General features: G+C 40.9%; 1 protein-coding gene across 1 annotated transcript; it reads right to left on the bottom strand.

Annotated features, from left to right (window-relative positions):
- Positions 1-1,418: 1,418 nt before the first annotated feature.
- On the bottom strand, positions 1,419-23,351 carry zmat3 (zinc finger, matrin-type 3). The gene is made up of 6 exons (XM_022194585.2): positions 23,123-23,351; positions 14,553-15,295; positions 14,327-14,467; positions 12,757-12,923; positions 12,305-12,408; positions 1,419-9,847 (listed from the first exon to the last, which is right to left on the bottom strand). The coding sequence occupies exons 1-6, from the start codon at positions 23,244-23,246 to the stop codon at positions 9,639-9,641; spliced, it is 1,488 nt and encodes a 495-aa protein (XP_022050277.2). The 5' UTR covers positions 23,247-23,351; the 3' UTR covers positions 1,419-9,638.
- Positions 23,352-23,595: the final 244 nt, after the last annotated feature.

Raw genomic sequence — 23,595 nt, 5'->3', positions numbered from 1 at the left:
ATAGAGACAATCACACTTGCATTCACACCTATGGGCAATTTTAGAATAATCAATTAACCTCAGCATGTTTTTGGACTGTGGGAAGAAGGCGGAGTACCTGAAGAAAACCCACGCATACACAGGGAGAACATGCAAACTCCATGCAGAAAGATCCCGGGAAGGCCGGCGATCTTCTAGCTAAGGCAAAAGTGCTAACCACCACTCCACTATGCAGCCCCTCACTGCATCAGCTAGAGTTAAATAAGCTGTTGCAGCTGAAACGTATTAATCACTGCAGTAGTTATCCAGTGGAAGGCTCTTATCTATTTGCTTAGTTAAATCCAGGTGGTGACTCTTTTTTTTGGCCAGGCAGTGTTTGTTTCTTTCTTCTGCTGAATATATAGTTTCACAACCGCACGATATGTATCTACTCTCAGGTTCTGATTTTACTGGATTGTTAAGAATAATTTGTGTTTAGAACTGCTGTGTATTTGCAGCCCTGGGTCAGTCTGCCTGTCTTGAGAAACAGATTTCTACATTTGTCAATGCAGATGTGATGTTTGTGTGTGTGGCATTCTTTTCTTTTTTTTTCAATAAACTGGTTCATTCTGCTTCATATAAGGCTTTCTAAAGGCTTTCTATATTGATGTCTGACTGAAGGAGAGAACCATCAATCATCCACTTGGTCTGTCTGTTTGAAGCAAATGCGTCCTGAGTCTTTCTAGACCAAAGTGACTGATGCAAAGTAGAGAACTGTGATCTGCTATTGAGTCTGTTTATTTGCTAGTTTCATGTAGAGGTGAAATGATGAAAATGTGTGTATTATAAGCACTGTACCTGCAGCATTTGGGGGCATGGACTGTGCAGAGGATCCCATACAAGATAATAGTCATTCATGTCCATGTATAATTTAAAAATGTTCCTCTAATAGCAGAGCATTTATAAGCAGAGGATATGAGAGGTGAAAGCAGAAACCGAAGCTTCTCTCACTTCTCATTGCTTGTTTGAGTAGGAAACGGATGTATTTTTCCTGACATTTACAGTAACTATACTGTCAGTAGAGCAGACTATTCAGTTCAATTCAAAGAATTTGCAAATGAAAAGAACCAATCCATGGCAGAGATTCAAGTCAGTGGAAAACTAATAACTTAAACTCGAGGAAAGACCACATCTCAGGCAATCTGTTTATAAGGTTTGTGAGATATCCTGCTGACAGTTCTACCAGGGGCACAAAAACAGCTTTCCTGGCAGAAGTAATATCAAGAATAATGAGTAAATCCTGATTATCAGTGCAGTGGAAACTAGGCTATGGAGAGCGTCTTCTCCCTGTGAGCCAATAACAGCGTCAGCTAGCAGAACACTGATTTCCCCCGGAGCTGTACGAGCTGGAAGAGAACACATGAGACACACATTCACTGTAATAATCATCAACTCCGCTCTGTTATTATCTGCACGTTTATTCATCTGTCAGAAAACACACACACACACGCAGCCTCGGAAATCAGCAAATCATTTGTACAAGCATCCAGTCAGTCAGTCAGTGGTATATTGGCAACATTGTCCAGAGGCACTGAAAGTGTGCTGAGGTTTTCACAGAGAGTACAGAGGTTTATACTGTCCGGCAGGGACGCTGCTTGGAGCTCTGTGCCCCGCGACAGTAAATGAAGGTGGAAGGTCCTGAACTCTGACAGTGTACAGACTCACTTAATGTGTGGACCAGGATACATGGGCTTTTATGTGAAGCAAGCACAACCTGTTTCTTATTGCTGTGGCTCAGCAACAACCTTAGAGACCAATACAGCTGAAATGAGCAGACACAAATACAGAAAACAGACATTTGGGAAATAGGTTGACTCACTTTCCGGCTGAGTTTAATGAGACGATCAATACAACTCTCATATCTGTGTGCCAGCAGCGAATCTGGAACCAGGAGATGATTAACCTAGTTCAGCACAGAGACTGAAAACAGGGCAAAACAGTTGGTCTTCCTTTAAATTTGAAAAATCTGCCTACAGCACCTTTAAACTTTTAAATTTTAACACTAGGTTGGGTCCCAATTTGTGACCATCTCAGACAAGTCTGTGTGGGCTCAGCACTTGATAATGAGGAAGTCGAGGTTTGTTCTCGGCAACACATTTCTGTGATATTAGGTTTGTGCTGCACATGCCAGTGAAGTTCCCTTTTCTCAAAACTTTGGGCCTGAAGATCATCACTGCTATCCAAGGGTCATAAAAGAACCTTAAACCAACAATGCACCTTTGAGACTTATAAGATTTTTTTGTTTGTTTTTGCATTTTGGCATTGCTGCTGTTGCTACAGTTGCTCTCTTCTTCAACTCTGGCAAAGCCGTCCCATAACACAGTGCACCGAAATGGGTTTGAGGTCGGAGACAGCGCATATAAAACTGTGAAATGCAGAGAGATGTACCTGGCACCAACAGGCCTAATCAGCATTGTGTGAACTCATTTAGTCAGACCTTCAATGTGAAGCTCATCATTCTATGGAAAAGTCTCGCATTCCAGCCTTAGCTACACTCTGTCTTTCTAGATTACTGTCAACGAGACACGGCCAGGAAGCCAGCAGAGACACTACCGAGAAATGCTTGGTGATAAAAAAATGTTCGGCAAGAAGGGACTGCAGTATAAAACTTCTTCTAACCACAAAAACACAAATAACAACACAAAATTATATCATATTGATTAATGACCTTTAGAGGTGCAGATCTTTGAATTATGGACACGGCATGGGAAGCTGTTTCCCCTTTTTCCGTCTTTATGCTAAGCTACGCTAAACACCTCATGGATACAAGGCGAAGGCACGAGAGTGACATCATTCTTCTCATCCAACTCTCAGCAAGAAAGGAGAAAAAGCACATTTTCAAAGAATGTCATGCTAGTCCTTTAAAAGGCAGTCTAGTGTCGAACAAAGAATTTTTTTTTTTTCCCAAAAGATGTGAAGTTGTCAATCGTCCAGGTAGTACAATGTCTGGAGAAATTCACTTATTTAGTTTTGATTAAAGACTCTTCAGCGTTCATCAAAAACATTCTTTAGTTCTGATTGTGGGGGTGTGATTGTGATGAGGAGTCACGTCCTTGTGTTAACAGTGGATTTTCTCTGGTGAGCATTGCTGCCTAATATCTCAGATGGACTTAAAAAGCCTCAATAAAAATAAAGAATGAATAATTGGATTCATTTTTATCAACACACCGGACCTGAACAGATTTGAGCACCAAGTTAAAAGATTTCAGGTGCTTTTGATACAAAGTTTGTGCCTGACACTTTTTTGTAGACATTAAAATTGTGTCTTTAAATAATAGCAGACCAGTAGAGGTCCATCGTCTGACTTCTCTGCAGTGTGGTAAACATTTTTTTTATTAATTTGTGCTACAGCTGTTATGTTGTTCCTGCTTACCATCACTGTGTTGCTCATCTACCCTGATCTGCTCAGTCCAACAGTGCAGCACACGCAACAACACACACAATTACAAATATGATACACATTCGCAACAGTTTCAACTTCTCACTTCGTAAACATTAGGATAAGAATAATTGAGGAGCAAATAATGGCAATGACAGCAAAGTCTCCGCTGGAACTCAACACCATATGGTAGCGTACTTTTCCTTATAAACACCGGTGGCTTTTTATACTCAGTGCAAAATTGTAATTTCCTTTTTCCAATACCAGCTTGTAGATTCATCACAGCACACAGAGGTTTCCAACCAACCAACCTGCTATATAAACCTCTTAAAAAACATTCTTGAATGGCATTCCTATATTTTCTCTCAGTAATAGAAACATCTCAACAGTTATGACTTTACTCATGCATGAAATAAACCAAGTTCAATTTGTACAGTGCGATACATAATACCTCTCTGCCATTTACAATGAAGCTCTGAAGTTCATCTTATAACTTATGGTGCTGACACACATCAGCATCGGTTAATAACAGTGAAACTCATAGTTATCAGTAGATTATAGCTACTAGTCCCTATAGTCTTGAACAAGTAAGCACAGTTAGAAGAAAACAAATGGAAACAGTACAACAAGTATTTGAACTGTTTCAACATTTTATCAGACCAAACAAGAACTAAACAGTCTTTTAATAAAGATTAACGCAATGTCATCTATTTCAAGGACCACACAGCGAAAGAAAAGTGCCAAAACAATAAACCCATTAACAGGTAAGGCAGGTATGTTCAGACAGATGCCTTTATTTATTTACCACAGTGGCCCTCTCTGATTAACGATTAAACCCATAAAAACTCAGCTCTGTGTATCAAAGTTACATATTTAGAAACTTTTCTGTGAAAATAATCATCTTCCTGCCTTAAAATGGCTTAAATGCAACTCTGCAGAGTCGCTTCCTCTAGAATGTGCAGATCTATTAAAATGCCACGTCTAACCACCAGCTCACCTTGTCTGCTGAAACACCATCAAATTACCCTACACTACACAATGTTAAATTGTAATACTGGAGTAATTCAGCTATGGAAAGGTTTGTTATGTCTGAAAAGCCCCCGAAAATCTGTCTGTTTGAGATGCGGTTTTAAGGTGAGACTGCATAGCCACGGTGCTGACTGCTTCTTTCACACATACTGTATCTTCTCCCGTGTAAAAACACCCAATACACGTATTGACAAGGTAAAAAACTTGATTTTCATGAATGTGAGCAACCAACACAAGTGCTTACATGTAGAATTATGCTTTACTGCTACAATATCAATCTAAAACAATCTGACGTAACAGTAATACTTGTCCTGTTTTAGCGCATTAGCTACAAATAGATTTAATAATATCTGCTTATTCAGACCATTGAATTAATTTTAAACGAGAGCTTCTTGCGTTTGAGAATTTCTTAAATGATGTGAAAAAAATCTTAAGATTAATATTTTTAAGCAGTCTGAGCTCCACATTGAAGGACCAGTGATCTTTCACAAAACATTATTTTGTTTTAAATAATTAGACCCAAAATCCTGGAGGAAGGGCGACACATATATTCTGCTATGGACCATCAGTCTCACGGTCCATGTGCTAACTATACTACGGCTTCTTTACTTAATGATAGAGGCATTCATAAAGCACGCTATTTAATTGAATTAATTATTATTCTGATCAGTGCTAATGTTTATGATTTCTTTTCAAAATTGGTTGGTGTAGATTTCTTTTAAACAAATCATATGCGAGGAAGCGGCCTTGTTTTGCTCTAAGTTCTCAGTTTATATGTAGACATTGTGCTGCCACGCATCATGCGTAAAGTGAATTAGGGATGAATCATCCTCATGCATGAATCATACATCAATAACAGTCCAATTTTATGCATGATCCATGATTGTCAAAACTTCAGAGACTCCCCAAAAGTTCACTAGTAATGTTTTCAGGGGAGCTCATGGCTTATTCAAAGGAGCCAAAATCCCCTCTGACTGTTCTGTAATTCACACTCAGCACATGCTGCACACACAGGCAGTGGACCGATGCATCATGTAAAGCAGTGCAATAGTAATGCAACAATGCACCACCTTTCAGAGAAAATGTAAAACTCTCACTTTTCTGGATCTTCTGCTGGATCATTTAACCTCTTATGAGCCTCTACAGCATATTTCAAACACATAAGATTCATTTCTCTCTACCTCCTCTGTGAGTTGTGTATGTCTGTGCCCTGTCCTCATGTCTGCCTTGTTCCTATGGCAGCTGCATTACTTGCCCAGAAACCAACCAAAAGTGCGCATCGTTTTTTTTGGCACAGAACAGAGGGTTTTGGGGCCCCTGGTGATTTGGACGATAATGCAGCTGAGGCTTTATTACCCCGTGGCACAAAAACAGTCTGCTTTTCAATGTTTTTAAATGTCATCACTGGGCTCACAAGAAGTATTTTTCACATCTCCATTTTTTTTAAATGCTAAATGGACTGCATTTATACAGCGGTTGCTATTTTGTCTTGATGCTCTCATTGTGTTTAAATGATAAGAAAATAGAAATCTTTGGTTGATCTGCTCACAACTCCTGTCAACATCATGGCCATAACCTGTGATAAATGGTTTCATGCAAATAATACCTTATTTTAAGGGGTCAAGAACCGAAAAAGTTGGGAATTACTGATATAAAGGGTCTAAACATGAGCACAAATACAGTGGGTTTCCAGATTGCTATCGGACATGCTAAGCTGTTCCGGCCTCGTCTGTAGGAGTCTGTTAGTTTCCTGTGATATCTCCATTATTTCCATTCTTTTGCAGTTTATTATTTCCTGCACTTGCTGAAAGTGTTCAATGGCAGCATTGGAGTGTGACTCTCATTTTGAATCCAGGAGCCTGTCAACATAATAAAAGGTTAGAGCTTTCATGTGAGACAAAGTGGGTTATTTCTAGGAGGAGGAGGAGTGCTATTAACAGCAACTCTGTCTAATGTGAAAAACTCCTTGACTAGCTGCGTCTCACCCACAGCGTTGGTTACAGCTCAGCTTTCATCAGCTCCTCTTTGTTCCTTTTTGATAAAACTGTACAGCACAGTGGGCTAATAAACAAGCCTAGCATTTTATTTTCTGTCTTCTGCCTGCCTCTCCCTCTGGCTCTGCCTTTCTCTCGTGTTTAAAACCTCCAAAGCACCACAGCACTTTGTCCTCACAGTGCTATTCTCCTGAGTGTCCTTGTGTGTGTGGTCAGGTGTGTGTGTTTGTGCTCTGGAGATAAACATAAGATGTGAACAGCTGCCTCTCCCCACAGCTAAACCAACCGAAGAGAAAGCCAGGACGCTGCTTTCATCTCACTTTCCACCACGTCTAATTATGTGAACTGATCAGGCCTTTGACTGATTCAATTATGGCATGTAGGGAGTGTGTGTGTGTGTGTGTGTGTGTGTGTGTGTGTGTGTGTGTGTGTGTGTGTGTGTGTGTCTGCTCAATTCAAATCCTTGAGGAAAATCATTTTTTGTGGGGACATAAAGTGATTTCTTTAGGCGTAAATAAAATCTATTTTGATTTAAGGAATAAAGAATCATCAGTATGTGAATAAGGTTTTCAAAGACAACACTTTTGTGTAGGAAACAACAAATTTTGAAAAAATTTTGACTCCATCATTATCATCTTCAAATGCAGCGGAGATAATAGCCAACTTTAAAAGGCACAGTACACATTTTTTTAGTGATTCAAAATATGACTGTAAACTCCGAATGCCTGGTGTCTGCACTACGTTAAGCTCAGCGCCACTGAAATGGAACAGAAAATTAAATCAAAAGAAACAGAAAATTAAATCAGATTCCTATTATAAAACCAACCTTCTCAGAGTGGGCTAAAGACAGAAAATCAGCTGGACTTATCAGTTGGTCATATGGGGAGAAGAACAAAAAAAAAGATCCTCAAACAAACAGAAAGCAGATCTGTGTGCAAATGCAGACAAAGCCCATGTTACTCCTCTGCAGCACTCTGCAGTAAAACCTGGTTATGCCCCTCTTGGGAATCAAGCTTGATTGGGAGAATTAAATGATATGTGTAAGAACCAAAAAAAAATATCCAGGAGCTCTGCAATTTGCAAACTAATTTAAAGTTTGGAGTTAAATGCTTTCAGCTGCACGCATCACTGTCAGTGAATGCCTTTTTCCCTCACAATGCCATTTTGACTGCTTCTAGAAACAAAAATTCAGCTTGTACTCTGCATCAAAAAACTCTCAGCTTCAGAGGCAGCCTCTCCTGGCAAATGCTCCTCCAGCACAGTCCAAATGACGGCTAGCAGCTTTTAAATACACACTGATGGTGCCGGCGTTACTTTACCAACGAAGAAAGACACCATCCAGAGTGAAATGGAGGGCCGACAGTGAGACCCACATACAAACATACAGTGCTGATCAGCAGACATTCAGCCAGTGCACACTTTGTACAAGATTCCTGATAATTATTAAATAGATCATTACAATATATTCTAGGCTAACATTAACCAAAGAATCAATAGGATTCATGTATATTCTGCTATATTTACATCTATAATGTAATTTAATCATATTTACATAACATTAGTGTGGATTTAATACAAGAAGAGAGATGACACGGAATATAAAAAAAACCTACTCAGTAGTACAGATTGGTTTCTATTATATTGCCAAAATGGCTAACCAAAGCTTACTCTTTAGCTTAATTCCCTCCAAAGGCACAAACAAGGCTAGCCAGGGCTTAGCCTTTAGCCTGGACACACCAAAGGATCGCTAAGAGGTCGGCTGAGGCTCACAGATTCACATAACACTGTTTCTAAGAGATGATGTTCATTGTGCTTTGTTTTTTTAAATTAGCAAGTAGTGCTTGAAGCTTTGGATTTTTTTAAACCTCTATTAGGTTTTAAAGATGTTGAATTTGCTCTTTTGGGCCCCATGTGGCCCTGTGGTCACTAGGTGGCCCTCAAGTCCCTGCTGCAGGGCCTGAAAAAATACCTGTAGGGCTGACTCACACACAAGAACTGAAACATGAGTCACAAACAAAAACTTTGTCCTCCGAGATTGATTTCCCAAGCTGTTCTGACCTGAAAGCCTTTTCTCTTGTCTTCTCCCTTTTGCTTCTTCCCTGTCTCCTTGTCCTGTCCTTGTGGCTCAATGCTGAGTGCCTTGCTGTTGCCCAAACAAGTCCAAGATTTCTTTGCATTTCATTTGCATTTTCCTGCACCCTGAGCCAGAATGCAACCTGCTCAAAGTTTTGAAGGAAGTAGTTGACCAGAAACAGTTGAAGAAAAGATGTTGGCTAAAAAATTAGATCAGTTTCATAGCTAAACTAAAGCATAATTTCTTTTTCTTTCCATACATAGACTGTATTTAAAAGATTGATGCAGTCACCGTGGTTTGTGGACTACCGCTTTGAAGCCTAAAATTTGTTATTTGGCAATCACCACCAACCTGAGGACACTGCACACAGCCATACCACAACAACTTGTCAATCACAAGGTCGGCCTGCCTTAACACATACTCAGTTTTATTGCGTTTTTGCTGTCGAAATGTTACCTTAATTTATCAAACAAACCTGACACTGCATCTACAAAGTCTTGAAAATAGTGACTGAGACCATAAACTCATTAGGAAAATCTTTACTGAGTTAGCAAATCAAGTGAGAAGTTGGCTCATCTTTTCATGTGCCTTTGTTTTGCAGCCAGATGAGTCGCCCCCTGCTGGCTGTGTGATAGAATGCAGGTTTAAGGCACTTCTGCATCGGCTTTACAAGTTTTAAATACAGTCTGTGTTTCTAAGTTATATGCTAAATCTGCCACTTTCTCTGGATGTTGGAGCCTGATTCAATATACAGACTAAATTTCAAAATCAAAAACTCAGACAAAATAAATCTAATTATCCTGTCCTTCCTGATGGGATGGACAAAACTGACCTGCAGATCAAGAGCAACTTGGGGTTTAGTGTCTAGCCAAAGGACATTTTGACCTGCAGACAGAAAAGCTAGGATCACACCATCAACTCTGTACTTAGTAAACTTAATCTATTACCTGAGCCACTGTTATTCACGTGTCCTTTCTAATAAACTGTATTATAGCAAATGAATTGCAACAAAATCTTGAAGCCACTTGGGCTAATCACTTAAACACATCCCTCAAACAGGAAGAAGTATTTACCTTCCTGTACTCTACTGCTCCTTCACACTCCAGTCCCTGCCTTTGCTCTCCCTCCTCCCCTCCTGTGTCTCTTAGCTGTAGCCGAGGTTCTCCATCTCATGGCGGTATCTTAACTCCGACACTTTTGCCTTGTGCTGCTTGCTCTCCAGATGCTGCCTGAAGTCCGTCTCCTGCTCGGCTCCGCAGTTGCACATGGAGCAGTAGAACTGTCCGCTGGGAGTCACGCACATGGCCAAGTCCCTGGGGATGCGCTGCCTCGGTCTGGGGTTGTAGTACGGCCCTGGGGGGAGGAAGACGAGAGACGTCGGACAGGAGAGATGTTAGCAGTAGCGACATATTCACAGGCTGATTCATTCCAGATTTATCCACCATGACAGCTGGAAGCATGCTCCAGTGTAGGACTAAAGGTAGATTAAAGACTGCAAGTAATCATTACTTTTATTAGTATTATGAGTATTTCCACCTACAGTGTACTCATGAAAATCTCAAAAATACAGACTCAGATTCAGGGTTTCATGTGCTACAAACCAAAGGAGCCCCTCCTATCAACTTGCAGGGTGGGTGTTTCTGTATCACTAATATTCTTCAGAACAGCTTGCCATTGTGTAGTGTGGGTTAGTTTTATAGTGTTTAAACAGAGTTGTAGGGGAGCAGGTGTGCTCGGGTTGTGGCGAACATGAAGGATGAGTGGAAGGAGAAGCAGGGACACCATAAATCTGCACATTCTACTGGAAAAAAAATATAAAAAGTGTGAGTTTTTAGGGTTGAAATCAGTGACCAGAGAGACTTTGCTAATGCCACTCTGGCCACTTTAGCTTGCTAACCTTAGCATTTGTCCCTGAAGGACAACACAGAGCCAACTCCGTGGCTGTGGTCTCTTGGTCCTGAAGTGTAATAAATTACTGACACAAGCCGATTGATTATTAAAGTGGATTATTCTACCAATTGCTTTAGCACAAACTGACATGTGGCTTGGGGATACACCCAAAGCCACATGTCAAAACTGAGCTTGAAAACAGATCGACTCGGTCACGAAATTGAAAACTGATATTTCACTACTAAGTGTGATAATGATACACAAGGGTGCACAGAAAGAAAAGCAACACGTCGTCTGGGATTACATCAGCGTGGACCATTGGAAAAAGAGCATTGCTTGTTTGTGTGTGTATTAACACAGCAGAAAAAGGAGAAGCAGATACAGAGAGAGATAAAAAGACAGCGAGAACGCAACCGCAGGAGAGCTATTTTAGGGTTTGTCCATCAAGAAAACTGATTAAATCAGCAGAACCTTGTCTGTTAGACAAAGAGAGAGCATGAGAGAGTGAGCAAGAAAGGAAGGAAATATTCTTTTATTGTATGATTACTCCTGTTTTATGTTGAGCTGAAGAGCTGACTTTTTAGTCCCTGGAAAGACAGAGAAGGAGTCAGACAGCGAGGAAGAGACGGTTGTCTGACGTCAGCAGAAGGTCTGACTTTACCTTGTCTGTATCTGTTTTCACACACGCAAAGGCGAAAGCAGACACTCACAGAAGCACACGGAAAATGTGGCTAAATCACAAAAAAGCACCTCTTCCATCAAACATTCTTTTCTGTTTACCTTTACAGGAGGTTAGATGTACATGTGTAAGCCCTATAGGTGATAAAGTGGTGCAGCTTTTCATCTTTGTTCACCAAACATCAGAGGAGGTGGTATGAAACAAAATGACAGCGCTTTGGGTGAAAAGTCCAACAACATTTACGTCATTATTCCTTGTCAGCCGTTGCTACAGCAAATAAATGCTGCTCCAAAGGCTGCTGAATAGAACTACTGGTGGAGCGTCAAATAGAATGAATCCAGTGAGCTGTCTTTTTCATCATGTCCACGAAAAAGAAAGACTGCTTTTAATCAAAATTTTCCATATGCAAAAGTCTTTAAAATAGAGTGCTTAGTGTTTTTTTTTAGCATTCACCATATCTATTTAGAAAGCTGTTTATTTCACTGACGTATTCTGACATCAGCAGAGGAAAGAACTGCTTTAGATGTTTTTTTCTTCTCTCTGTGCCCCAAGGCCAATCATTTGCACTCAGTCGGCTATTGGACTTGAGGATGTGGATTCTGAACAGCAAAACTGACTTCATCAAGCATACACATAGAGAGCATTTTATGGATTATATATTTATCACATTTTATGCCTGGTAAATATAGTCTGAGCTGCGAAAAGCCAAATGAAAAAACTTAATAGAGTACTAGCATGTGTGTGAAAAGGAGCTATTATCAGCGCCATCAGGAACAATGGAGTAGTTTACTGGTAATTGCTTCTGAAACTTGACTGTCTGGAGTCAGATGGCATTTACTCAGCTGCCTAGTTTAGCTGCTGACACTGGTTAGTGTAAGTGATCTCTCCTTTGTGGTTGTATTTGTACATTTGTTCATGACGGGGTGCCCTAGGAGAAGACAGACTTCAGCTTATTGCCTATCGATTATCAAAATTTCCTCTGCTTTGACATCAGAATACAATAAAGCAACACATATTCAGATCAAATAGCTGTTTACTTCGCTGACTAATGGTCTAAGTAACTGAAGAACCTGTTTTCCCAGTTTGAACTCTGGCACTGAATGTGACAAACCTCCACAAGTTAAAAATGCAACTATGCCTTAATTAAAAAGGTGTTTTTCAGATACTGATAGAGGTGATCATTTAAATCCCTACATTTTACTGGCGTTATTTTTAATTCCAGTTTACTTTTAATACTTTACCTGGCATGGAAGCAGGTATCTGTGTGCTGCGGCGGTTTTTCACCAGTCTGTATTCACTGCCATCTTTCCTGTTTCTTCTTGGAGCTGCTTCATTGCTGGCTTCCCTGTAACATGAAGAACAAGAGTCAGACTCAATTCAAGTTTGTCTTAATATCTTCTACGATATCAGCTTGGCTATTTGGATAATGAATGACGTGATTATGCTAATAGTATTAAAAATTGTTTTCATTTATTGAATGTGGCTAAAGCCAAAATATATGTTTGCAACTTATATACCAGTATTTTTTATATTGCTTTGCTTCATTTCAATATGATTACTAAGCAGCAAATTGGGCAGTGTGCCTGTAGTTTGGCATCGGCTAATATGTGCTCAATATGTACTCAGCCTGCACAATCAGAATGAGGATGAAGCCAGCTGCCAATACTGCAAACATTTCTTCATCCAAACCTACATGTTACTGGAGTTCTGCTGGGCCTCCGCCAAACGTAATTTCTTGGCGTGATTCTTGCCCTGGTAGTGGGCCTGTGCCACTGCTGGTGAACTGAAGGAGGCGTCGCACAGTTTACAATAGTCGTTCTCTGTGGCCAAGATGACCCGCGGCGCCCCCTTATACAGCGCCTGAAGACACAGGACAAAACAGCACAGTGTTAGTAGTGAGAGGAGGAAGGGAGTAAACATTGAGAGAGAAGAAAGAAATGTTTAGGTCCAGTGGGAGGCAGAGAAGAATTCATTGATCAACATTATATGATTTTCAGTTGGGAAATATGCACTGAAGGCTGCACAGTGTCTCAGTTAGCACTGTTGCCTCACAGCTAGAAGATCCCCGTTTCGTGTCCCGGCCTGGAGTTTTCATGTTCTCCCTGTGCATGTGTGGGTTTTCTCCAGGTTCTCCAGCTTCCTCCCACAGACCAAAACATGCTGAGGTTAACTGGTGATTCTAAATTGTCCGTAAGAGTGTCTCTATATGTATCCCTGTGATAGACCGTTGACCTGTCCAGGGTGTCTCCTGCCTTCACCCTAAGTCAGCTGGGATAGACTCCAGCCCCCCGTGAATCTAATGAGAATGAAGTGGATCTGAAGTGTATCGACACTGGATGGAAATCGTCGTTCCTGTTGCCGTCACTAAGTTCAATAAAAAGTAGTGAGATTGCACTTTATTTTATTTTGTCTTGGTTTTTCTCCCAGAGATTGCTTTTTATTTCTCTAAGTTTTTTTTATTGTGTTTTGTTTATATTTATCTTGATCTTATTTATTTTATCTTATCGTTGCTGCTGTATTGGTGAATGGCGGAACACTTTTTTTCTTGTCACTCAATCAAGTGCCTGTCTGCTCGGTTTAATGTCTGTTATGTGCACCAAATGCAATATTTTTTTCTGCAAAACAAATCTACCTATGGATATAAATAAAGTAACCTTGAACCTTGGAAATATGAACTGAAAGATGTTGATAAATGAAAGAAATCCCATCCATTCACTTAAGTCCAAAATGATAGATTACTCTGATATATTTCAAAGATGTTGAGAAATAAGAGATTTTACATAGTGTATTACTCATTAATTTGACACATTTGGGACTTTTTGATTAAGTTCAGTCATTCTCAAAATGAACTGCTGCAGCTATATGGTATTCAAGTTTTGTGTGGTAAAACTTTTGCACATTTGTGATTTACAGATTCAGTTTCATGAGATGAGAGGACAACACCATGCTTGAATTCCCTTTTGAGGCAATGCGGCTATTTCAACAAACTAGAAAACTAAATTAGACATGTTGTCACCTGTCATTTGGTTTAAAATATGGTGACAGCATTTTCCTTTCAAAATGCAAAGAGTGAGTCGAGATAGTAAATTGTTCAGTGATGTGAGCTTCTGCTGTTCAAATGGAACAGAGTGACTCTGCAGTTCTCTCCCACCTCCTCAGACGAATCGACCTCTCAGCAGAGTGGCCACTTCAGCAGCAGCACAGCCGCCTCCTCAACGAAAACTGTAACATTCAGGTAGGTTGGTGCTGAGTTTGGGTCTGACCTGCCTGCCTGCGTCACTGTCGCTGGATCCTGAGCTGAGGGCTGTCTGGCCACCTGCCTCGAGGACGTCTGGGATCCTAATGGCTGGTGGCTGCTGGCTGCCAGCGTAGAAATTTCTTAGCTTTTTACTGTGGTTCTTTCCCTGAACAGAAAGATGGGGACACAGAATGATGTGCTTGTTTGTAGCTTAGTGTTATATATGTGCTGAAAATATGGATTCAACTGACCTGGTAGTGAGCCTGTGCCTGCTGAGCGGAGTTGAGGGTAACGTTGCACAGTTTACAGTACAGTGGTTTACACAGTTCTTCCAGCCCCAGAGAGTCCTCCTGCTCCTCCATCCCCAGTGAAGAGCCCTCATCCTGGGGCTGCTCGCTGACTGGGGCTGCCTGACCTGGGAGAGGACCGCAGATGAGGCCGGACACCGGGGCTGGGATGAGGGCCGGTCCCGGGGGCCTTGGGGGTAGCTGCGAGGGATCTGGGCCCGGGGCTGGAGGTGAGGACAAGGGGCTGGGAGGGAGGGGAAATCGACCAGCTGCAGGCGCCACTACAGGTGGGGGCACCAGGGCATGCGCAGGGTTCAGATGTGGAGGCCCCAGTGGCTGTGCGAGGTCCATGGTTGGAGGCACTATTGCTTGTGTGTGATCTACAGGTGGGGGCCCCAAGGTGTGTGGCAAGGGTGGAGGCCCCATTGGCTGAGCTGGGGGCATCGGAGGGGGGCCTAAGGTGTGTGGTGGGGTAATGGGTGGAGGCCTTAATGGGTGAGGAGCAGTGATGGGAGGGGGGCCTAGACTCTGGGGGGGAGCCATAGTTGGGGGACCAATTGCCTGAGTGGGGGCAATGGGCGGTGGGCCGAGGGGCTGCGTGGGCGCCATCGGCGGAGGTCCCAGCTGGTGCAGAGAGTCCATGTGTTGGAAGGGCTGTTGGGGATGACTGAAGAGACTCAGAGGAGGCTTGAGCATGGCTTCTGGTCCTGTGGACAACAGAGACAATACATTTACACATAACAATCAAAAATATCATATTAAAATAAATTGTCATAAGGACATTCAGCGATCTCGATAAGGAAGTCAGTGCTGATTCAGACAGACGTGAATGAAGTCACACAACTTTATGCAACTTTATATTCAATTACTATTCATACCATTTTGGCATTTGAAAGGCTTGAAGGCCTTAATGGCTTTCAGACACTTAAATGAACATTATTTCTAATGTATTCAAGGAAATCACCTGCAATAACAGACCGTGCTTTGAATTTGTTAGTCATGTTTGTGGGTGTTTAAGGGCTCCATTAGTCTGTCCACTATTTTATTCCAGACATGTATATTAAAAAAACTATTTAGTGCGAAGTCATGAAGTGCTGTCCAGTCACAAATTGTTTCCAGCTAATGCATTCTACTGACTTGAGCCACTTCTTGACCCAATTACCTGAAACTTTTTCAAGGAACTAAAAGATTCCGTCAGATTGATGGCTGTCTCTGGAGACTTTTGGATATGACCAAACACCTGTAAAACGAATAACATTCCTGTCAGTCTCAACTGGACTTTGTGTGTAGTGTCAATTAGAAAGGTTTTGTATGATAACATTATAAACTGAGATGATTAACATGATAAATATCATACTTGCCTTAAATCAGTTCTTACAAATTTCCATTTTGAACATATTTGTGTGCTGACAATATGTTTCTTATTATTTCCTATTTTGTGTCTAAACGCAGCCTTGTAGAGATGTTTTGTTGACCTTGACCTTAATGTAATTGAGCATCAAAACACACAGGAAGGCTTGCTCATAGATTCATTCTGGCAATGTAGAGTATTTCAGAAAAACAACTTTTGTGGGGGCTCAGCCAAAACTGATATCTACAGAAGAAGATTAGGAACACTGTGAAAAAAGTTGGAATTTTTCTTTGTCCCTAAAGTCTGTTTAAAAAAAAATTTGAATACTTTTTTACTTAGTCCCTAATCCTTTTTGTTTATGTATCAGTTTTGGTAAAAATGGGATGTAATTTATAGGAACTATGAAGCAAAAACATGACAGATGAATCTTTTGAGATGACTACACGTAAGGTTTATTCTGGCTGATCTCTTTCAAAGTAATAACCATAGAAATCGATTTTGAGTCTATTTCATGCAGCTTTATAAAAAGAAAATGCTGCAAATGGCAAAGAAAAAAATAACAAAAGATTACCTTCTTGGCAAATACATATATATATATATATAAATTCTTTATTGGATTAGAATCTTGTTGAATGTGTCAGATATATACAGCAAATTTAAGTAGATATTGTCTATTGACAGATCATCAAGCAGACATTTAGAAAGAACTTGGCTGTAATCCAAATGACAAAAGTACATTGCTATGGGAAAGCACTTGGAGCCCCAAGGCAGGAAAGACGTAAAGAGATGGCCGAATAGAAACACATTCTCGGACAGAAGAGCTTCACACTCCAGCGAGCATCAGAAAGATTAGGCTGAGCCTGCAGCGCCTGCAGTCATGCATACAGAACTGCGCATATACATCCATGTGCACACACACATAAACAGAAGCAGTGACAATCCTTACAGCCTGAAATGTGACTACTAATATAAGCTGTGTGTCTGTTTGTGTGTCCATTGGTTTGTCTGTACTGTACAAGAAAAACGGAAAGTTAAATGTGAAGTTATGAACGCACTGTGCTGATTTGTGCATGTTTGTTCTCGCTCTCTCTGTGTGTGTGTTTGTGTCTGTGTGTGTGTGTGTGTGTGTGTGTGTGTGTGTGTGTGTGTAACCACATACATTGTCAGGTCACTAATAGGCCAAGAGCTGTGCTAAAACTCACTGTGCTGGACGCTTTCATCTGGAATCCAATCGTACGCCCAGTAGCGATGAATCATGGCCCCAAAATAACACCTCGGGGTGTTTGTGTTTCCGACTGCTGCTCGCTGTCAGTCTGTCTGTCCAATCTGTCTCGCTGCCTGTCTGTCACCTGGCCTGGCTGACCTCAGGAGAAAGGTATGCTGGACAAGGCCCTGACCTTACTATAGCCTTGTCAAATGCAAGATGAGCCTGTAGAAGATTCGACAGATCTGGTTTGGTGCCTCGATGTTACTAAAGCAGGATTATGTGGCAGTTGCATATAAATATACCTAGTCCACAACATATGGGCATTGTAAGTGTTATTTTAACATTGCCGCCTCATGAAAGGTTTTTAACCTTGCTGTTTTTGGAGCTCATTCTTAGGAGAGATTCACAGGCATCCATAGGGAGCATGAACAGGGAGGTATTTGTAGAAAACAGGGCTGCAGCTAACAGTGATTTTCACTGTTGGTAAATCTATTGTTTCCTCTATGGTCAAAAATTGTATTCGGTATTTCACAAAGCCCACGATGACGTCCTCAAATGTCTCAGAAATTTAGGCTACTGTCATAAAGGAGCAAAGAAACCAGCAAAAACAATATGTTACTTCTTTTTCTTTAAAAAAATCCAAACCAATTAACCAACCATAACAATAGTGGCTAATCAATTTTTTAGTTGGCCACTGATCGATTACTGGGCTAATCACTGGAACTGTTGCAGTAAACAGCAGAAGAAGTGAGCTATAATTAGCTGCTGTGAGTCAATGAGTGGACAGTTGAAGGGAAGATCTGACAGAAGCTCAAGCTTCACTACCAGTCAATTAAAAGAAGTCACAGTTGAAGTGCACTGTGAAAACACCAGAATGATAACTGCTTTAACCACAAAAAAGGAGGAAACAACAGGATAAACATGGTTTTGATGTTACATGATGAATTATCTATTAAAGTGTTGGACTGTCAACTTGTCCGGGGTTTCACCCTAAGTCAGCTGGGACAGACTCCAGCCCCCCAGTGACCCTAATGGGGATGAAGCGGTGTATAGATAACACAGGAGAACACTTTTTCAGTAACTCTGAGTTGCATTGGATATTTTAACTGATTCTGAAGGAGTTTAAGGAGCTGATTTCAAATCTGAAATTAGTTTTTCTCTACAAGCTCTAGCAATTTGAGGTTAATGAAATTGTACAAATGTGAACTTGCGTAAACCTCTTCCCCAGGCTGAACTGAATGATTTAGTGCGGGATTTAGGTCTTTCAAAGAAAGCAGCAGAGCGTTGGCATCAAGATCACAAGGCAGAAATCTTGTTGATCACTCTGTTAAAGTATCATATTTCAGAAAACGTGACCAGCTTTTTGTGGCCTTCTTTTCAGAAGACAGACAGTTTGTTTCCTGCCATGACATCCCAGGGCTTCTCAAAGAACTGGGTGTACCTTACTATAGTCCTGCTGAATGGAGACTCTTTTTAGACAGTTCAAAACGCCATCTAAAGTGTGTTCTTTTACATTAAAAAATTAATAAAAATGTCAAATTGCATAAAATCTGTAGCTTGCAGACCAAAACGACTTCAGATTTGAAATCAGCACGCTCAAATTGACTATAGAAAAGTCTTTTTTTAAATGCAACAAAATGAGTGTTCCCCAGTGTAATGGATGGATAGATGGATGTTTTTCTAAAATCTCCTAAATATAACATTTTTTGAGAAGTCTGTGCCTCAAATGTTTCTATTTTTCTATTTTTTAATGAGATGTTCAGTTAGACCACACCTCAATGCTTAGTCGTCACAATTAATGCCATTCAGAGCCAAATCCACTAATCATTTACTCTACATCATCGCCCTCATCAGCAGCAGCCTCATGTCGGCTCTTTGACTGAAACAGCAGCCGTTCAGAAATCCCACAGCAGGAGAGCTGACCCCTTTTTTCTAAATCTATAAAACACTTTAGAGAACACATTGTTCCACAACACATTAGATATACTGTCACTTTTTAATTATACTTACATGACAATTTACTTTAGATCAAAATAATATCAAATAGGCTCAGAGATGTGTTCCCTGCATATCCCCACATAGAATTTTGCCTTTCTAACTGTTCCTCTCTCTTGGTGATACTCCCTTGTGTACTGATATGAAAAAATAAATTACTTCAGACAGTGATCATAAAACTATTGCTGTCTCTGAAAAACAAAACAGTGGCCAAGCAGGGTTTACTCACATCACTTTTGGCATGATAGTCTTTGACACTACCTCATTTGCAGTATATTCCTCGAAATGAGGGAAAATGGAATTAACTTTCTATCCATCTGCGAGTGTTGCCCTGATAGACTGTATATAAAAGATAGAGCTAGCCTAAAGGTTGGCATTTAGCCTCTGACATCTTGGTTTTTTGAAAGCAGACATGACAAGCAAGGGTGGATCCGACTGACAAGACTAAGAACACAATGTGGTCATAAAACGTCAATAACAAGGTAGCCGCACCCTAAAACGTACCCTGTTTTATCATCTATTTTAGTCTAAATGGAACCATAATTTACAAAATAAACACCATAATGTGTTGAAGCAGATTCGAAACTCGTCATTGAGACCATAAACTCATTAAGAAAACGTCTACTGAGGTATTCAAAGAAAGAAGAATTAAGGTCATTTTCTAATAGACTTCTATACAATCAGAATTCTTGATGCAAAAAGAGGAACTGCCCCCTGCTGGCTGTTAGACAGAATGCAGATTTAAGGCACAATGGCTTCATATTTCAAACCTAAACACTACATCAATCTTATGGTCACACCTCTACTGTGAAAACTGAGTCTTCATATTCATCCTTAGCTCCAGTCTTGCTTTCTCTTCAACTCAGACCCTTTGTTAGGTTAAGCTGAGAGACCTTTCAGACCTGTCCTCATGACTGTAACTTCAAGCTCCACACTCCTCAGGCTCCATCATGACAGTAAACTCCTAAAACATGGTTGCATGCTGAAGCCCTTACAGTAAATCATTCTTTTCCCTTGACAGCTAAACGTGAAACTTTTTTTGATTTGTGCTTGCTGACATTTTCTGTGGAACTAATTCATGCCTCCCTGAAAACACGAGAGAGGTGATAATGAACAACAAAAACCATAGACATTCACAGTTGCTGCATATATTTGCATACACTAAGCTGTAGCTGGGACTGACTGGTTTTAAAGCTGCAGGAAGCTGGAATCGGTAAAAGACATCTCACTTTTCTAGATGAAAAGTCCTGTGATTGGCTAAAGGCTCTTGTCTCAGGTTGGACTTTTTAAAGCCTAAAAACAGAGCCATGAGGAAGTCTAGCTTCCTCTGAGGCCACTTGTATTACAATATTCTGCAAGGTTAGTATTCAATTTTTGCCAAATGGCACCAAAACAATATGGCTCACAGCAGCTTTAATAATAATAATAATATTAAAACTATCTATTCATATTTTGCTTACACTCTGACTCTTGTTTGGTCCCCAGGTTTTGTTCCAGTTTACTTATCTCTTCTTAACATGACATCCCAAATTATGATCAAAATATAGATAGAGGGAAACTGGGCTTAGTTATGAGGCTTTTTGGATTGCATTTATGAACACATTTGTGTTACCTCGCAAGAAAGGAAATCTTGCAGTGATGGGCCACAACCAGCACAAAGCACTACCTGTACTAGCCAAAGGAAAAAATGGAAGCAGCCAAGAAAACGTAATTTATTATCTACGAGTGTGTAGATCGTAAAATGGCAGCCAGAAACATTAACAGTTCTCTACATTAGGATTTTTTTTGTTGAAAAAACAGATCCTCGCGTAAGAACATTACAACAGAGCAAAAGTAGTTTTTAATATATCACTGCATATAATAACGGCAAGAATGATGCTTGACCTTTACTCAGAGTATTTCAGACATTTTTATCCTTTTTTTTAACATACCAGAACCTATCTGTTCTCTTATTTTGGCTCTCATGACTTCTCATAGCTTTGTTGTGAGCTAGATAGGTCAAGGTTAGCTCCTTCTCTCCTCAGACCCAGATCTATGCCCACATAATGCAGTCTACAGAGCTGCAGAACATATTCACATGTTCACCACAGTGGACCTTGCAGCAAAGTCAAAGAAAAAAAAATTGTCATTTTGCATTTCATGTTTTGGAGAGGACACAATCAACTCTGCAAGTCAAAATCTTACGTAACATTACTGTGAAGCCAGAGACAACAAGTAATCTGAAGACCGACAACACTGTAATATTCATCATGTCTTTGGAGCGATATTATTCTAAAAGTTGCCAAAGAGATCTGTCAAAGCTGGAAAAATCAACGCTTGACATGAAACTAGCTCTGAAGTGATTCATTAGTCAGTCGCTTGTCAGATTTTTCGAGCTTCGCTCAGGAGTTTTTCATTTGCTGGTTTAAAAGTAAAACACAAAAAAGGCTCCGGTCCTGGAGGCTGATAATCTCATAGCCTCCACTGAGATTCTCTAAATAGGCCAAGTGTTCGTTTTCTCTAGAGTTTCTCTTGCCGTACTGTGTTGTGTCACATCAATTATGGAGCGATGAGAAGCACATGCCTCCTGCACTTATCCCATCTGCTTCACTGGGCACTGGACAAGCACAGTAGGCAGCAAGGACCAAATACGCCTGAATGTAGTTTGCAATTTACTTACTGTACCGTAGTAAAGCCAAGATTCCTTTTTTATATCTCAGTCTCACTCAGGGTTTGAATATCATTCATCCGTATCCTCCACTGGAGAAGATCTAGAGACTATCTTTACAGTAATATTTAACAAAAAGTACATGTTAGTCTCCTGTAAAGACTCTGAACACACGTTAATACATTAGGCTGCTATTACGATATTGATTAGTATCCATTCATCCTTATAGAACAGAAGTAGCTGTTGATGTCTCACTTCTGAAAGGCTAGATGTCTTGCCTGGAACCATGCATTTGTACATTTGTAGCTGCACTTATCAGTATTGATTTATTTATATACTTTAATAAATGATTGAATATGTAGTATGTGCCACAGAAATACTTAGAATGATAAATCACAAACGTATATAATTTCTGTTTCCGTAAAGGTAAAAATCGCTGAGAATCTAAAGTCGTCGGCACACAGAGAGTCACACTGGGGAAGCTTAATTCAACAAATATTGGGCGCTTTTAAAATGACTGATGGATTGCAAAAATGGCCTTCCTTTTTTCAGGTGATTGGCCCATTATTCAGAGGACTTTTTCACCCGCATGTGCATTTACTTTCCACTTAATTAGAGAAACGTTTACTCACCATGACAGAGAAGTGGGTGAAGATGACAAGGGACTGCTTAATGACATGAACCTTACCAGGAGGATTGATTACTCTCATCCATTCATTCATCCATTCATTCTCATGCAGCCAAAATCTTCCTCACTTATGCAGCTGTGTGACACATACTGGACTCTGGAAAAGACTAGTTCTGGCAGGTGTAATGAAGAAACAGTTACTGTATAATTGCCACATGTCACCACCAGCTGTAGGGATCAAGCAGTGCAGAGGCTAGAGCAAAAGGTGCAGTAACGGTTTCTGCACTTTCCCTGGCAGCAGACCACTTACTGCTTGGCCATACTCAGGAGATGAGACTGAACGCTGCACTCAGGCTATACACTGTTTCTCATTAACGCCGGACGTCAAACCTCCCTGTAGCATGAGATTACAGAGCTCTCCTGCAGAGCCAGAGACCATCAGAGGATCTCGACAGCCTAAGATTTTACATCGCAGCATCCGCACTCTCTATAAGCTGAACAGAATGATGGCTAGTGCACCCCTCAGCATGACATTATGATGATGATGATGATGATGATAGCAGCACCGGGGCAACCCGTCTCAACATCCAGCTTCCTCCGTCCTAACTGCAAACGTCCCTGGTTAGATTTTCTCCATCCCTGCACATTAGCGCATAAGACAGCTGACAGTCAGAGGGGAGATCCCGCATGGCAAGCCTCTCCTTACCTGGCAACCGGGCGAGATAATGGCTGCTGTCACCGTAGCTGACAGGAGGCGAGGTGTAGTTTCTGCAGTATTCTGCACTCTGGTAGTAAGCTGCATCCCCACTCTTCAGCTGCAGCGCCATCATCGCAGGAACATCCCCGTGCCAACTGGTTCTCTCCAAAAAAACCGGGCGGCCAGGCAGGATGACAGTCCCTACCACCGCTCAGCCACTGTGGCTCTCACCAGAGGGGGGGACTGACAAAGGAGAGAGAAATCCGCAAAGTGGCAGCCACCGACAAAACACCCAGATTCCAATTTTGTAATCATATTACGTTTATGTTCACGCGTTAAGCATTGGAAAAGGCATTCACACTCATGTAAGTAGCTTTTTTCGACAGCTAAACCCAGCACAGGATCCTCCAGCATCCCTTTCCCTCTTGGTACGGTCCATTTCCGAAGCCACTGCTGCTTCTTTGCATGGGTGGCAATCATGA

This window comes from Acanthochromis polyacanthus, chromosome 4, assembly GCF_021347895.1.
Source record: "Acanthochromis polyacanthus isolate Apoly-LR-REF ecotype Palm Island chromosome 4, KAUST_Apoly_ChrSc, whole genome shotgun sequence".
NCBI classification, from domain to species: Eukaryota; Metazoa; Chordata; class Actinopteri; family Pomacentridae; genus Acanthochromis; species Acanthochromis polyacanthus.
Note: the sequence above shows the minus strand (reverse complement) of the source record. Positions and strands in the feature narration are given on the sequence as shown.